This window comes from Bufo bufo, chromosome 9 (assembly GCF_905171765.1).
Source record: "Bufo bufo chromosome 9, aBufBuf1.1, whole genome shotgun sequence".
Classification (NCBI taxonomy): domain Eukaryota; kingdom Metazoa; phylum Chordata; class Amphibia; order Anura; family Bufonidae; genus Bufo; species Bufo bufo.
The window spans coordinates 55,173,397-55,189,429 of NC_053397.1; the positions used below are offsets into that span (position 1 = coordinate 55,173,397).

Here is a 16,033-nt window from a genome sequence, read left to right on the forward strand (position 1 = left end):
GCAGTCATGTGAAGTGAAAAATGATGGAACATGATTAGTCAATGGCATATTGACATGTGTATAGCCAGCTGTAGGTGTGGTAATAGTTTCATACGTAGCTCAGAGTAATAACGACCATATATTTAAACAACTGTTTTCACCAGTTTGATACGACAGCCATAGCAGTTATCATGACAAGGATCAGTACTAAAGAGAAGTATGTACAGATGATAGATGGAATGGATACCATTGAAAGCAGGTCAGTAATTATCCTATGTAATATTTTGACTGACTGTGTCAGCATAGGTAACAATACAGGGAGTGCAGAATTATTAGGCAAATGAGTATTTTGACCACATCATCCTGTATGTTTCATGCATGTTGTCTTACTCCAAGCTGTATAGGCTCGAAAGCCTACTACCAATTAAGCATATTAGGTGATGTGCATCTCTGTAATGAGAAGGGGTGTGGTCTAATGACATCAACACCCTATATTAGGTGTGCATAATGGGTCAAAAGAAGGACTTGACAGGCTCAGAAAAGTCTAAAATAGTGAGATATCTTGCAGAGGGATGCAGCACTCTTAAAATTGCAAAGCTTCTGAAGCGTGATCATTGAACAATCAAGCGTTTCATTCAAAATAGTCAACAGGGTCGCAAGAAGCGTGTGGAAAAACCAAGGCGCAAAATAACTGCCCATGAACTGAGAAAAGTCAAGCGTGCAGCTGCCAAGATGCCACTTGCCACCAGTTTGGCCATATTTCAGAGCTGCAACATCACTGGAGTGCCCAAAAGCACAAGGTGTGCAATACTCAGAGACATGGCCAAGGTAAGAAAGGCTGAAAGACGACCACCACTGAACAAGACACACAAGCTGAAACGTCAAGACTGGGCCAAGAAATATCTCAAGACTGATTTTTCTAAGGTTTTATGGACTGATGAAATGAGAGTGAGTCTTGATGGGCCAGATGGATGGGCCCGTGGCTGGATTGGTAAAGGGCAGAGAGCTCCAGTCCGACTCAGACGCCAGCAAGGTGGAGGTGGAGTACTGGTTTGGGCTGGTATCATCAAAGATGAGCTTGTGGGGCCTTTTCGGGTTGAGGATGGAGTCAAGCTCAACTCCCAGTCCTACTGCCAGTTTCTGGAAGACACCTTCTTCAAGCAGTGGTACAGGAAGAAGTCTGCATCTTTCAAGAAAAACATGATTTTCATGCAGGACAATGCTCCATCACACGCGTCCAAGTACTCCACAGCGTGGCTGGCAAGAAAGGGTATAAAAGAAGAAAATCTAATGACATGGCCTCCTTGTTCACCTGATCTGAACCCCATTGAGAACCTGTGGTCCATCATCAAATGTGAGATTTACAAGGAGGGAAAACAGTACACCTCTCTGAACAGTGTCTGGGAGGCTGTGGTTGCTGCTGCACGCAATGTTGATGGTGAACAGATCAAAACACTGACAGAATCCATGGATGGCAGGCTTTTGAGTGTCCTTGCAAAGAAAGGTGGCTATATTGGTCACTGATTTGTTTTTGTTTTGTTTTTGAATGTCAGAAATGTATATTTGTGAATGTTGAGATGTTATATTAGTTTCACTGGTAAAAATAAATAATTGAAATTGGTATATATTTGTTTTTTGTTAAGTTGCCTAATAATTATGCACAGTAATAGTCACCTGCACACACAGATATCCCCCTAAAATAGCTAAAACTAAAAACAAACTAAAAACTACTTCCAAAAATATTCAGCTTTCATATTAATGAGTTTTTTGGGTTCATTGAGAACATGGTTGTTGTTCAATAATAAAATTAATCCTCAAAAATACAACTTGCCTAATAATTCTGCACTCCCTGTATATGTAAACCCATGGGAAAGGTTATAAAGAAATAGTATATACAACCAGATACACAACAATAATGTATATGATTGTGTACAGGTGAAACTCGAAAAATTAGAATATCGTGCAAAAGTTCATTTATTTCAGTAATGCAACTTAAAAGGTAAAACTAATATATGAGATAGACTCATTACATGCAAAGCAAGATATTTCAAGCCTTTATTTGTTATAATTTGGATGATTATGGTTTACAGCTTATGAAAACCCCAAATTCACAATCTCAGAAAATTAGAATATTACATGAAATCAATAAAAAAAAAGGATTTAACCTAGAAAAATGTAGGACCTCTGAAAAGTATAATCATGCATATGTACTCAGTACTTGGTTTGGGCCCCTTTTGCGTCATTTACTGACTCAGTGCGGTGTGGCATGGATGCTATCAGCCTATGGCACTGCTGAGGTGTTATGGAAGACTAGGAAGCTCTTCTGCATTGTTCGGTCTCATGTCTCTCGTCTTTCTCTTGGCAATGCCCCATAGATTCTCTATGGGGTTCAGGTCAGGCGAGTTTGCTGGCCAATCAAGCACAGTAATCCCATGGTCATTGAACTAGGTTTTGGTACTTTTGGCAGTGTGAGCAGGTGCCAAGTCCTGCTGGAAAATGAAGTCACCATCTCCATAAAGCTCATCTGCGGAAGGAAGCATGAAGTGCTCCAAAATCTCCTGGTAGACGGCTGCGTTAACTCTGGACTTAATAAAGCACAGTGGACCAACACCAGCAAATGACATGGCTCCCCAAATCAACACAGACTGTGGAAACTTCATACTGGACTTCAAGCATCTTGCTTTGTGTGCCTCTCCATTCTTCCTCCAAACTCCGGATTCTTGGTTTCTAAATGAGATACAAAAGTTGCTCTGATCAGAAAAGAGGACTTTGGACCACTGAGCAACAGACCAGTTCTTTTTTTCTTTAGCCCAGGTAAGACGCTTCAGACATTGTTTGTTGTTCAGGTGTCATGGGTCGGTGTGGGATGATAGCTCCACACTGACCACAAGAGGGAAGGGAATAGGTACTAGGCCTAGAAACTAGGGGAAGGGGGAAAGGTCACCACCTAGTTGTAACGGGGTTCCGAAGGTGCACTCGGTCCCCCATTACCCGCAGACCTGTTGCTTAGCTTTGGGAATGAGGATCTGTGTTTGACCTCATTCCCAGCGCGGCTTTACTGCTGGGTGACTCCCTGCTCCTAAGTCTGCCTTGAGCGCCGAGCTGATCACTCGGTGCGCAACTGGTTGGTCTGTCGGTCATGTGACGCTGGCCACGTCACATGACCCTCACTCCCCACTATAAATACAGGCAGCCTGCTAGTCACAGGTTGCCTGTTAATTTCTAGGTTCCTGGCTATTTGTTGGACTACTGAAGACTCACCTGATTCCGTTCCCTGACGATCCTTTGCCTGCTCCTCCTGTACTGCGCATCCGTCCTGGTATTGTGACCTTGGCTCCCACCTGACTACTCTCTTAGGACTCCTCTTGTACTTCTCTGCTCTCCTGGTATTTGACCCTGGCTTCTCCTGACCATTCTTTGCTTAACTCTTTGTACTGCGTAGCTCTCTTGGTTCTGACCCGGTCCGTTCATGTTCCGTATTTTGTCTTGTCTGTCTTCCCTGCACGTATCCTAAGTTAGGGACTGTCGTCCAGTTGTCACCTGTCATCAGGACTCGTGAGGCAAGTAGGCAGGGCCAGGGGTGAGGGTGGAGCGCAGTGGTCACTATCTGTCACGGCCAGTGGTTTGTTTTGTGACACTTTCCTTTACTTGGTTGCCCGTGGCAACATGTGGTGTTGTGTGCATGTGGTGGCAGTGTCTCAGCCCTATGGCTGATCCCCAGGACATGATTGCCACGCATGCCGTTGCCCGCGGCAACAGGTGAAGTGTGTTTGTTTATGTGTGTATTCCCCTTTAAGAGTCCGTCTTCCCTTGCCTGGTGTTGTAAGGGTTAAATCCCTTCTGTGTGTGTGAACACTGGGTGTGTCTGTGTGGGTGTGGCTACTTGGGCCTATAAAGCCTCAGTGAATATCACTTGTCTGGGGGTACTTCAGCCATGGTTAGCTGGAGCAGCCTCCTGTGTATTCCATCTGCCAGTGGGGGCCACCCTTGTGGTCATAAGTTCATGTATGGTGTTTAGTAGATGTTTGTTTGGTCTTTTGTTATTGCAGAATATGGTTTCCTGGGTTCCCGTGTGATGTCTGTGTGTGCGGTGTCCTATTTGTTGTTTGTGGACAGCAGCACTTGCACGTGGGTTCCAGGTTGTGTGTCTGTGGCAGGTAAGTGTGTTTCTAGTTGCACTTACCTGCCATTGCCATATGTCTGTTTATGTTCCCCTTTCTTTATAGCTTGGCCATTTTAGACTCCTGTTACTCTGTGTCCAGGAAGAACGGGCTGTCTACCCAGCTCCTAGTACAGGGATCGTCGGAGGGTCAGAAGGGATCCAAGGTTCCTTAGCATGAGCCCTCCTACCTTCAAGGGCGGCTCATGCAGCTAGGAGTCAGGGTCAGATTAGGGAAGCTCTAGGAGGTGACCTGCTCCCTAATTCTGTGTTACTGGCCAAGTAGCGACCTTACATCTCCTGATACCGCACGGCTGAGCGTTTTCCTCATCCTCAGCCGTGACACTATCCCTCCCCCTGTGTGTGTGTGGACGTGACCGTTACAGATTAACAGGCCCAATAAACACTGTATCATGAATCCTCTTACTACCCTGACTGACCATGTCTCTAACTTGACACAGATGGTGCAGGAGCTAGGAGGGAAACTCTGTTCTTTTGAGTTAGGGCAAGGTTCTTCCACTCCTCTGCCCTCCAGTCCACATTTTGAACCCCAGATCAAGCTCCCAGAACCCTTTTCTGGAGACCGGAAGAGCTTTCTCTCCTTTAAGGAGAGTTGCAAACTCTACTTCCGCTTGCGCCCCGTGTCCTCCGGTCCCGAGAGCCAACGCGTGGGGATTATCATTTCTCTACTACAGGGTGATCCCCAGGACTGGGCATTTTCGTTACCTCCTGGGGCCAGTTGTCTAACTTCTGTGGAGGTTTTTTTTCAGGCCCTGGGTACCCTCTATGACGAACCAGACAGGGCCCTGGTAGCCGAGACGGCTCTTACGGCACTGGTTCAGGGCCATCTCCCTGCGGAGGAGTATTGCACCCAATTCAGACGGTGGTGTGTCCCCTCAACATGGAATGAACCAGCCCTGAAGAGTCAGTTTAGGTCTGGTCTATCTGATAATTTAAAAGATCTATTAGTCAATTATCAAATTCCTGAGACCTTAGAAGAGATGATGACCCTAGTTGTCCGACTTGACAGACGAGTTAGAGAGAGACGACAAGAACGACAGTTCTGTTCTCAGATGGTGGTCCAGCCAGAGGCCTTTTCCAGGGACAACACTGAGGTCTCCACCGAGGAACCCATGCAGGTTGGCATGACCCGGGGTAATCTTCGTCGCAGACGCGGAGAGTGCTTCTACTGTGGAGATCCTGGCCATTGGATCAACAAGTGTCCTAAGAGGGTCCTCTCTGACAAGTCTCCTAAGGCAAGACAACCTAAAGACCAGGTACACCCTGATTTTTCTAAATCTAAGCTTTTGGTACCCATAACAATTTCTCTGGGGATTAATAAGTGGCTGGGTAAGGCCTTTATTGATTCCAGTTCAGCGGCCAGCTTTATTGACTTTGGGTTTGCTAGTAAATTGGGTATTCCAATGTTTGCTTTACCTACACCTATCCATGTCATGGCTATTGATGCTACTTCCCTGATTGGTGGTACGGTGAGGCCATGTACCTCTGAAATTTCTCTGACCGTGGGTGTGTGCCACTCTGAGAGATGTTCTCTTCTAGTCCTGGAGAACCTACCGGTTGAGGTGGTACTAGGGTTGCCTTGGCTCCGTTTACATAACCCCACAATTGACTGGTCCAAAGGAGAGTTGGTAAAATGGGGACCTAAGTGTGACTCATGCTTGTCCGTGGTCCAGGCTGGGGTTTCAGTAAGGTCTAATACATTACCCTCTGTTATTAAAGAATATTCTGATGTGTTCTCCTCCCCTACTCCAGACGTTCTACCCCCCCCCCCCATAGACCTTATGATTGCGCCATAGAGCTAATAGAGGGTGCCGAATTTCCTAAAGGGCGAATTTATAATCTTTCAGGGCCCGAACGCAAGGCTATGGAAGATTATATTAAGGAGAGCTTTGCTAAAGGGCATATTAGACCTTCAGTCTCTCCTATGGGTTTTTCTTTGTTAAAAAGAAGGATGGTGGTCTTAGGCCTTGTATTGATTACCGGAGATTAAATAAAACCACTGTCCAAAATAGATACTCTCTCCCATTGATTCCGGATTTATTTAACCAGGTTTTGGGGGCAACCTGGTTTTCCAAGATTGACCTGAAAGGGGCATACAATCTAATCCGAATCAAGGAGGGAGATGAATGGAAGACAGTATTCAATACTCCGATAGGACACTTTGAATATCAGGTGATGCCTTTTGGACTCAGCAATGCCCCAGCTGTTTTCCAAAACTTAATGAACGATATTCTTAGGGAGTTCTTAGGTAAATTTATTATTGTCTATCTGGACGACATTTTGATATTCTCTCCTGATTTCGTATCTCATGTGTCTCATGTCTAACAAGTATTAGAGGTGTTGAGGGAGAACCAGCTATCCGCTAAGCAAGAGAAATGTGTCTTTGGTGTACAGGAGATACTGTTTCTAGTGCACGTTTTGACTCCTCACGCCTTTAAGATGGATCCTGGTAAGGTTTTAGCAATTAAGGAATGGGTAAGGCCTTCATCCTTAAAGGCTTTACAACGGTTTTTGGGTTTAGCTAATTACTACCGTAAATTTATCATGAATTTCTCTGTAATTGCTAAGCCATTGACCGACCTTACTAAGAAAGGGGCGGATTTGGAGAATTGGTCAACCAAGGCCATTTCTTCATTTGAAACATTAAAAAAGGCATTTAGTAGCGCTCCCATTCTGATTCAGCCTGATCAGGAGAGACCCTTTATTGTGGAGGTGGATGCGTTCGAGGACGGCGCAGGAGCAGTCCTTTCACAAGGTCCTGCTACCCTCACTAACCTGAGACCGTGTGCCTTCTTCACTAGGAAATTCTCTCCCACGGAGAGAAACTACAACGTAGGGAATAGGGAGCTGCTGGCTATTAAATGGGCATTTGAGGAGTGGAGGGGGCAAGGCATCGAGTAACTTGTCACTGATCATAAAAACCTAATGTTTCTCGAGTCGGCTAAGAGGTTGAATCCCCGACAAGCCAGATGGGCTCTGTTTTTTACCCGTTTTGATTTCTCCATTACGTTCAGGCCGGGAAGTAAAAATGTGAAGGCAGACGCATTATCTCGGAGCTTCCATGCTTTTCAACCCACTGAGACGCCGCCTGAATCCATCCTACCAGCAAACATCTTCTTAGCGGCTCTAACCCAGGATTTCTCGGCTCGCATTAAGGCTGAACAACATCTGGCACCGGCATCCACCCCATCAGATAAGTTGTTTGTCCCCGTACAATTTCGTCTCCATCTGTTGGGTGAGTGTCACGATTCTGCCTTTTGTGGACATCCGGGTGTTGAGGGCACTAAGGATCTGGTTTCTAGATCTTATTGGTGGCCCACTCTGACCAGGGATGTCAAGTCCTACGTGTCAGCCTGTGAGGTTTGTGCCAGGTCTAAGACACCTAGGACTCGCCCTGCTGGTAACCTACAACCTCTACCCATTCCCAGTAGACCCTGGTCCCATATCTCGATGGACTTTATAACTGACCTACCGCTGGCGGAGGGTAAGACTGTGGTTTGGGTAGTGGTCGATAGGTTTAGCAAGATGGTTCATTTCATTCCCCTGTCTAAACTTCCGAATGCTAAAACCCTGGCGTCTATTTTTGTGAGAGAGATTGTGTTCGTTTACATGGCATCCAGGAAAATATTGTTTCTGACAGGGGTGTGCAGTTTGTGTCCAAATTCTGGAGGGCCTTCTGTCAAAGATGTAAAATTTCGTTGTCTTTTTCTTCCGCCTACCATCCTGAGAGTAATGGGCAGACTGAACGCCTTAATCAGTCTGTGGAACAATTCCTGAGGTTGTATGTTGCTGATGACCAGCAATTATGGGTCAAATTCCTTCCGTTGGCTAAATTTGCTTTGAATAACCGTGTCAATTCTTCTGCTGGGGTCTACCCTTTCTTTTGTAACCATGGTTTTCATCCCCGTTTTCATTCTGGGTCGTCCGTCTCCTCTAACCCTGAAGCTGATAAATTCTCCTCCGAACTGTGCACAGTTTGGGCCCGGGTTGAATCGAACCTAGAAAAGGCTCAATGTTCTCAAAAACTCAAGGCCGATAGGAGACGTTCAAGGGGGGTGAACTTTCAGGTTGGGGATAAGGTGTGGTTGTCCTCCAGGAATCTATCTCTCAAGGTGGCTTCTAGAAAATTTGCTCCTCGTTTTATTGGACCATATAAGATCACGGAGGTGATTAACCTGGTATCATTTAGGTTGGAGCTGCCCGATTCATTCCACATTCATATTGTGTTCCATAAATCTCTACTTAAAAAATATTTTTAACCGGTAGTACCATCAAAAGCCTCGCCTCCGCCGGTTCTTGTTAATGATGCTGTCGAGTATGTCGTGTCTAAAATAGTGGATGTCAGGAAGGTGTGTAATTCCTTGCAGTACCTGATTCACTGGAAGGGGTATGGACTTGAAGAGAGATCTTGGGTACCTGCCAGGGAGGTTCATGCTCCTAGACTGGTTCGTAAATTTCATTTAGAACACCCTGAAAAGCCATCGCCTGAAGTCTTGGGTTCGGTGGCCCCTCGTAAAAGGGGGGGGTACTGTAACGGGGTTCCGAAGGTGCACTCGGTCCCCCATTACCCGCAGACCTGTTGCTTAGCTTTGGGAATGAGGATCTGTGTTTGACCTCATTCCCAGGGCGGCTTTACTGCTGGGTGACTCCCTGCTCCTAAGTCTGCCTTGAGCGCCGAGCTGATCACTCGGTGCGCAACTGGTTGGTCTGTCGGTCATGTGACGCTGGCCACGTCACATGACCCTCACTCCCCACTATAAATACAGGCAGCCTGCTAGTCACAGGTTGCCTGTTAATTTCTAGGTTCCTGGCTATTTGTTGGACTACTGAAGACTCACCTGATTCTGTTCCCTGACGATCCTTTCCCTGCTCCTCCTGTACTGCGCATCCGTCCTGGTATTGTGACCTCGGCTCCTACCTGACTACTCTCTTAGGACTCCTCTTGTACTTCTCTGCTCTCCTTGTATTTGACCCTGGCTTCTCCTGACCATTCTTTGCTTAACCCTTTGTACTGCGTAGCTCTCTTGGTTCTGACCCGGTCTGTTCATGTTCCGTATTTTGTCTTGTCTGTCTTCCCTGCACGTATCCTAAGTTAGGGACTGTCGTCCAGTTGTCCCCTGTCATCAGGACTCGTGAGGCAAGTAGGCAGGGCCAGGGGTGAGGGTGGAGCGCAGTGGTCACTATCCCTCCCCCTGTGTGTGTGTGGACGTTACACTAGTGAATACTTAACCCGAGCCCTAACTACTATAAGTATAAACAGACCTTGATGGTTGGAATGTTCATACGCTGGAACCTAGGGCCCTGTCCGACCCTGAAGGGCCCTGGAAATAGTGTCAGGACAAGAGATGGCCTGTCCCTTCCCAGCTGAAGGAACAGGAGACTTCTTCAGGCCTAATACCAAAAGGTAGGGGAAAATAACAAGCAAGAAATAGAAAAAAGACACTTCACTCCAAAATATGCCGACGAGCAGGAACTCAGAGGAGAACCAGACACCAGCTCTTCACAACCAAAAGGAGCTGTCAACCGCATAGCATGATGGGTGAGGCCAGACTAAATAGAGGAGTAGGAATTACCACTTAAGCTACACCTGAGACCAGAGGTGTGGTAATACCCAGCAACAATACAGAAGAGTGAAACCAGAGTCTGTCAGATAACATCACGTGCAGCCAGTCTCCTAGATCTTCTGACCCCCTGTCCCAGGAGAGACCGTGACAGTACCCCCCCTTCTACGGGTGGCCTCTGGACACCCAGGACCGACTTTATCCGAATGAGCTCAGTGAAAGGCTTTCACCAGATGACTAGCATTAACGTCGGCCGCTGGAACCCACATCCTCTTCTCTGGTCCGTAACCCCTCCAGTGAACGAGATACTGGAGGTATCTATGGAGAATTCGGGAGTCAACTATCCTGGAGATCTTAAATTCTAGATTACCGTCCACCATGGCAGGAGGCAAGGAGGACGGTTTAACAGGTTCGACACATCTTTTCAACAATGACTTCTGGAACACATTATGAATCTTAAAAGTCTGAGAAAGTTCAAGACGAAAGGCTACCAGGTTAATAATGGCAGTGATCTTATATGGACCAATAAACCTTGGACCCAACTTCCAAGAAGGTACTTTCAACTTAATGTTTCTTGTGGACAGACACACAGAATCACCCACTCTCAGGTCTGGACCATTCATACGTCTCTTGTCAGCCATACGTTTATACTTGTTGCCCATTTTTTTCAGATTACGGATGTAGTAGAGTTAATCCTCATGATTTATGAGACATGTTATCTAAACTAAATGAGTTAAGCAAACACCTTAAATTGCTTTTCAATGGCTTTTGTCTCAAGATAACGCGATGAGTTAAGAAATTTGAGTTAAAAGCTTTAGTGCTAACCCTGCTACATCTGTATTTTGAATTTATTCCAAATAGATGACAAAGAGGAAAATCGCTCCTCTTCAGGTATACCAGAAGTCTCCGTACCAGAAAATGTGACAAATTGCGGGTGGAACTCATATGCCCCAAAAAACTGTGACTTATCAGTGGACTCCTGTCTACGGTTATTTATGGCAAACTCGGCTAAAGACAAAAACTAGGACCACTGCTCCTGGTTCTCCGAGACAAAACATCTCAAATAAGTCTCCAGATTCTGGTTAGCGCGTTCAGTCTGTCCGTTCGACTGAGGATAAAAGACCGAATAGAAAGACAATTGTACCCCCAGACGAGTACAGAAAGCCTTCTAGAATTTGGAAACAAACTGATCAGGCACCACATAAGAAGAAATACCATGTAATTTCACGATGTTATCGACAAACACTTGTGCCAGAGTTTTAGCATTAGGTAGACCTAGCAATGCTATAAAGTGTGCCATTTTACTAAAGCGATCAACAACTACCAGAATCACAGTTTTTCCTGCAGAATTTGGTAAATCTGTGATAAAATCCATGGATAAATGAGTCCAAGATTGGGACTGAATGGGCAACGGATGTAAAGATCCGGAAGGCCGAGTATGTGTCACCTTAGCACGTGCACAAGTACCACAAGCTTACACACAGTCCTCAACACACTTACGCAACCCTGGCCACCAGAATCTACGAGAGATGAGATCGACAATGGATCTGCTCCCAGGATGTCCTGTGAGAACTGTAAAGTGATGTTCTTCGAACACCTTGTGATGTAATTCAGAAGGAACAAACAACTTTCCCGGATGGCAAGAATCCGGTGCATCTCCCTGGGCCTCCAACACCTCTGCCTCAAGGTCGGGATATAGGGCGAATTTTATTACCCCTTCAGACAATATCGGACCAGGATCTTCCGAATCCCCCCCCCCTAGGAAAGCTACGTGAAAAATCATCAGCCTTGATGTTCTTAACCCCAGGGCGATAGGGTGTGTCTACCTCGGATGCGTCAACTTCCACAATGAATGGCTGTGACACATCCGGTTGCACCAGTATAGGAGCAGAAGCAAAACATTCCTTCACTGCTGAAAAGGCTTGTAATGCTTCATTAAACCAGACTGAGACATCCGAACCTTTCCTAGTCATGTCTGTTAAAGGTTTAACCAAAGTCGAGTAGTTCAAAATGAAATTAAATCTGGTAAAAAAACAACGACCATCTGGCCTGCCTTGGGTTCAGTTGCTTAGCTGACTCCAAGTAATCCAGATTTTTGTGATCAGTAAGCACAGTAATAGGATGAATTGCTCCTTCCAAGCAATGACGCTATTCCTCAAAAGCCAATTTAATGGCCAACAATTCTCTATTACCCAAGTCATAATTCCTTTATGCAGCCAAGAGTTTCTTAGAGAAGAATGCACATGAGCGTCATTTACTAGGTGAAGGACTCTGCGACAAGACTGCTCCTACCCCTACCTCAGATGCGTCAACTTCCACAATGAATGGCTGTGACATATGCGTTTGCACCAGTATAGGAGCAGAAGCAAAACATTCCTTCACCGCTAAAAAGGCTTGTAATGCTTCATTAGACCAGACTGAGATATCCAAACCTTTCCTAGTCATGTCTGTTAAAGGTTTAACCACAGTCGAGTAGTTCAAAATGAATTTACGGTAGTAGTTGGTGAACCCCAAAAACCGCATAAGCGCTTTCAGATTTTCGGGTCTATCCCAGTCCAACACAGCACGGAGCTGCTCTGGATCCATCCGAAAACCTGAAGATGAGAGTAAGTAACCCAGGAATTGCACTTCCTGAACTGCAAATACACACTTTTCCAACTTAGTATACAATTTATTCTCTCTTAGGATCTGTAACACCTGTCTTACATGATGCTGATGAGTCTCTATGTCTGAAGAATAAATTAGTATGTCATCCAGATACACAACAAATCTCCCCATCAGATGATGAAAGATATCATGAACAAAATTCAAGAAAACCGCCGGAGCATTAGTTAACCCAAACGGCGTGACCAGATTCTCCAAATGACCCTCTGGGGTATTAAACGCCGTCTTCAATTCATCCCCTTCCTTGATCCTGACCAGATTATATGCCCCCCTTAAGTCCAACTTGGAGAACACCTTGGAACCAACAATCTGATTAAACAAGTAAGGAATTAAAGGAAGGGGGTACGGATCACGGACCGTAATCCAATTGAGCTCACAGAAGTCCAGTCATGGCCTAAGAATTCTGTCTTTCTTTTTTACTAAGAAAAACCCTGCTGCCAGTGGGGATTTGGATGGTCAAATATTTCCCTTAGCAAAACTTTCGGCAATATACTCTCGCATGGCCGCTCTTTCAGTTTCAGAAAGGTTATATAACCTAGATTTGGGTATCAGGAATATGGATTATTATTTACTGGCAGGCCTGATTATCAGTGGATTCACCTTTTGGCTTGTACACAGTCAGTGTACATGCAAAATATGTTCCCACCCCCCAGCCATCTGATTTTCAGCTAGCATGGGAGAAAGCCCCAGGGGTCCAGGCTTCAAGGAGGCCCCAGGTGGATAATGTCACACCTCAACCAGTTAGTTTGGAGGCAACCAAATCTGCAGGAAATCCCCCAGCAGGGGGTCTCAGCTCTTGCCCAGGATCAATGCTACCTCCCAGACATGTTGGCACCTACATTTCATAAGGAATTATGAATCGCCCGGCCATCGCAGGTGCAAACTGGATACATATTTGTGTCCCAGTGGCCACGAGGAATGTGCCCACTGGTCTTGGTTTGATAGTGGGATGCCAGGGAAGGGAGATATAAATATCTCCCCACAGAAACCAACTAACGGTACCATGTTTGGACTCTAGTTGTAGCCGGAACCCATGCAGATCCGTTGGTCCCAGAATCATCTCCCTGTGACCTTCTGGATTAGAGCTATGAACCTCAAAGGCTTTTGTGGGTCATTTGCAGCCAGTCCAGCAGGGGAGAGGGGGTGGACACCTCCCAAAGGCCGGGAGGGGAGGGGCCGGCTACAGGTTAAAAGGCTTGTGCCAGCATGCGGGCGGGTCTTTTCTCTGAAGAAGGGTCACATCGTGTAATGTGTTTTTAGAGGGACCCAGGAACTAGCTGAGATCACTGCCCTTCATGTGACTACGGCAAAGAACACCTCACAACCCAAAGGAACTTTCATCTTACCTGGTAACTGACTTTTTCTTTGCTTAACCCTGTTGTACACATATAACCTGTATCTGTAACCTCAGACCACTGTATATATTCTCTGTGTATATTGTGTTATATCTAGTGTGCCCTTAAGGCTATTAAATATATAATTTAATCTTGTGCTAGCTTGTATCTAGATCACGAATCCCCATGTCCGTGTTTTGGCCTAGTTATAAGCTAACGCAGGTTGGTTTCTCACCCTATATAATACCGTTAGCGGACCGGGCTTATATCAAACGAGAAGCTGGTGGCAGATACCCGGGCTGAGACAGCGCTGTTTTCACTGCGGCAGTGAAAAGGCTCTCTCAGCTTGTTGCCTCTCTGTGCCCGCGTGGACAGGAGGTGTCTGTGTAAACTATACCAAGCTGACCTTACCTGCTCCTCTGGAGGGCGTAACGTCACGTTTTTGGTAACCCCTGACCATACCGCGTCTCGTGAGCTCGACGTAGGCGACGTCAAGCGGGCACGAGGTGTGCTATTCGTCACATTGGGCAACTTCGCTTCGGGAACAAGATTGATGGGACAATCATATTCCCGATGTGGGGGTAAATCCTGGCAACCACTCTCAGAAAATACATCAGAAAAATCAGAAATGAAAGTGGGTACAGCTTTAGTGGTTAAGACAGAAAGAGATGTATTAAAACAGTTGTCCATGCAATAATCACTCCAATCGAGAATCTGTCTCGCTTTACAGTCAATAGTAGGATTATGTTTCCTTAACCAAGATAAACCCAGAACCAACGGAGCAGGCAGACCCTCCAGCACAAAACACGAAATGGATTCCTGATGAAAATCACCTACTCTTAAATGGATGTCCTGCACCATCTGTGACCAACATTTCTGAATAAGTGGTGCAGAGTCAATTGCAAACACAAAAATATTTTTTCCAATGCAATTGTAGTTAACCCATGCATAAGGACAAACTGACCATCAACTAGGTTAACCCCTGCCCCACTGTCAATAAATACCTCAGTTCCCACAGTTTTTGACTCTAGCGCCACCTCGGCAGACAGGAGAAATCGGGTACTACCAGTAAATGAGAAAAGTAAGGTTTCTGACTCCCCACCCACACCACCTAGAATAAGATGGGAACTAAACATATTTTTCTTTTTTTTTTCACCTTGACGCTGAACGTACGGACAAACATTAACAAAATGTCCTCTTTTTCCACAGAAAAAACATACTCCCTTCTTATGACTAAAACCCTTGCAAGCAGGCCCAGGGGTAGCTCCCCCTAACTGCATAGGTTTATCACCAGACATAAACTCAGGAGTCTCTCCACCCAAAGAGTCAGAGGAAGCCGCTACGTTATATGATGATTCGTCCTGAGAGGGAGGGACCTTAGATCTCTCTCTCAGACGTCTATCAATATGTACGGCAAGGGACAAAGCCGCTTCCAATGACTCAGGATTTTCGTGAAAACCCAACACGTCCTTTAGCTTCACGCATAATCCCTGACAGAATTGGCTACGGAGAGCTGGATCATTTCACTCCCTATCCGTAGCCCATCTCCTAAATTCAGAGCAATAGATCTCCACGTAAACCACGTAACTTAGTCTCGGCCAGGGATATCCGTTCCGGATCATCGTAGATAAGACCTAGAGCTCTGAAAAATTCATCTACAGACCGGAGGGACTGTGATCTGGTCGGTAGAGAAAAAGCCCAAGACTGAGCATCCCCTTTAAGCAACGAAATGATAATACCAACTCTTTTATTCTCATCCTCAGATGAGAGCGGACGTAACTTAAAGTACAATTTACATGACTCTCTGAACCGAATGAAATTATCGCTTCCCCCCCCCCCCCCGAAAATCTGTCCGGAAGTGCGACCTTAGGTTCAGGACAGGCCTGGTAACTACTACTGGCACTGGCAGCCTGTGATCCCTGGATCTGCGTGCGGAGGTTGGCTACCTCCAAAGACAGACCCTGCAATTATCTACCCATTGCAATGATAGAATCAATAGCCTCACTGACACAAACAAAAATTACGGTTTTCAGCGGTTCATAATGTCACAGCGCGGTGTGACCACAAGAGGAAAGGAAATAGGTACTAGGCCTGGAAACTAGGGAAAAGGGGAAAGTTCACCATCTAGTGAATCTCAACCCGAGCCCTGACTACTATAAGTATGAACAGACCTTGATGGTAGGAATGTTCATACGCTGGAACCTAGGGCCCTGTCTGACCCTAAAGGGCCCTGGAAATAGTGTGAGGACAAGAGATGATCTGTTCCTTCCCAGCTGAAGGAACAGGAGACTCCATCAGGCCTAATACCAAAAGGT

General features: G+C 45.9%; 1 protein-coding gene across 1 annotated transcript in view; it reads left to right on the plus strand.

Annotated features, from left to right (window-relative positions):
* Positions 1-16,033, plus strand: part of HFM1 (helicase for meiosis 1) — a 204,098-nt gene that overhangs the window by 79,783 nt on the left and 108,282 nt on the right. The window contains exon 18 of the mRNA XM_040408743.1: positions 144-238. Coding sequence (XP_040264677.1) covers positions 144-238 — 95 coding nt within the window. The remainder of the gene's footprint in view (positions 1-143; positions 239-16,033) is intronic.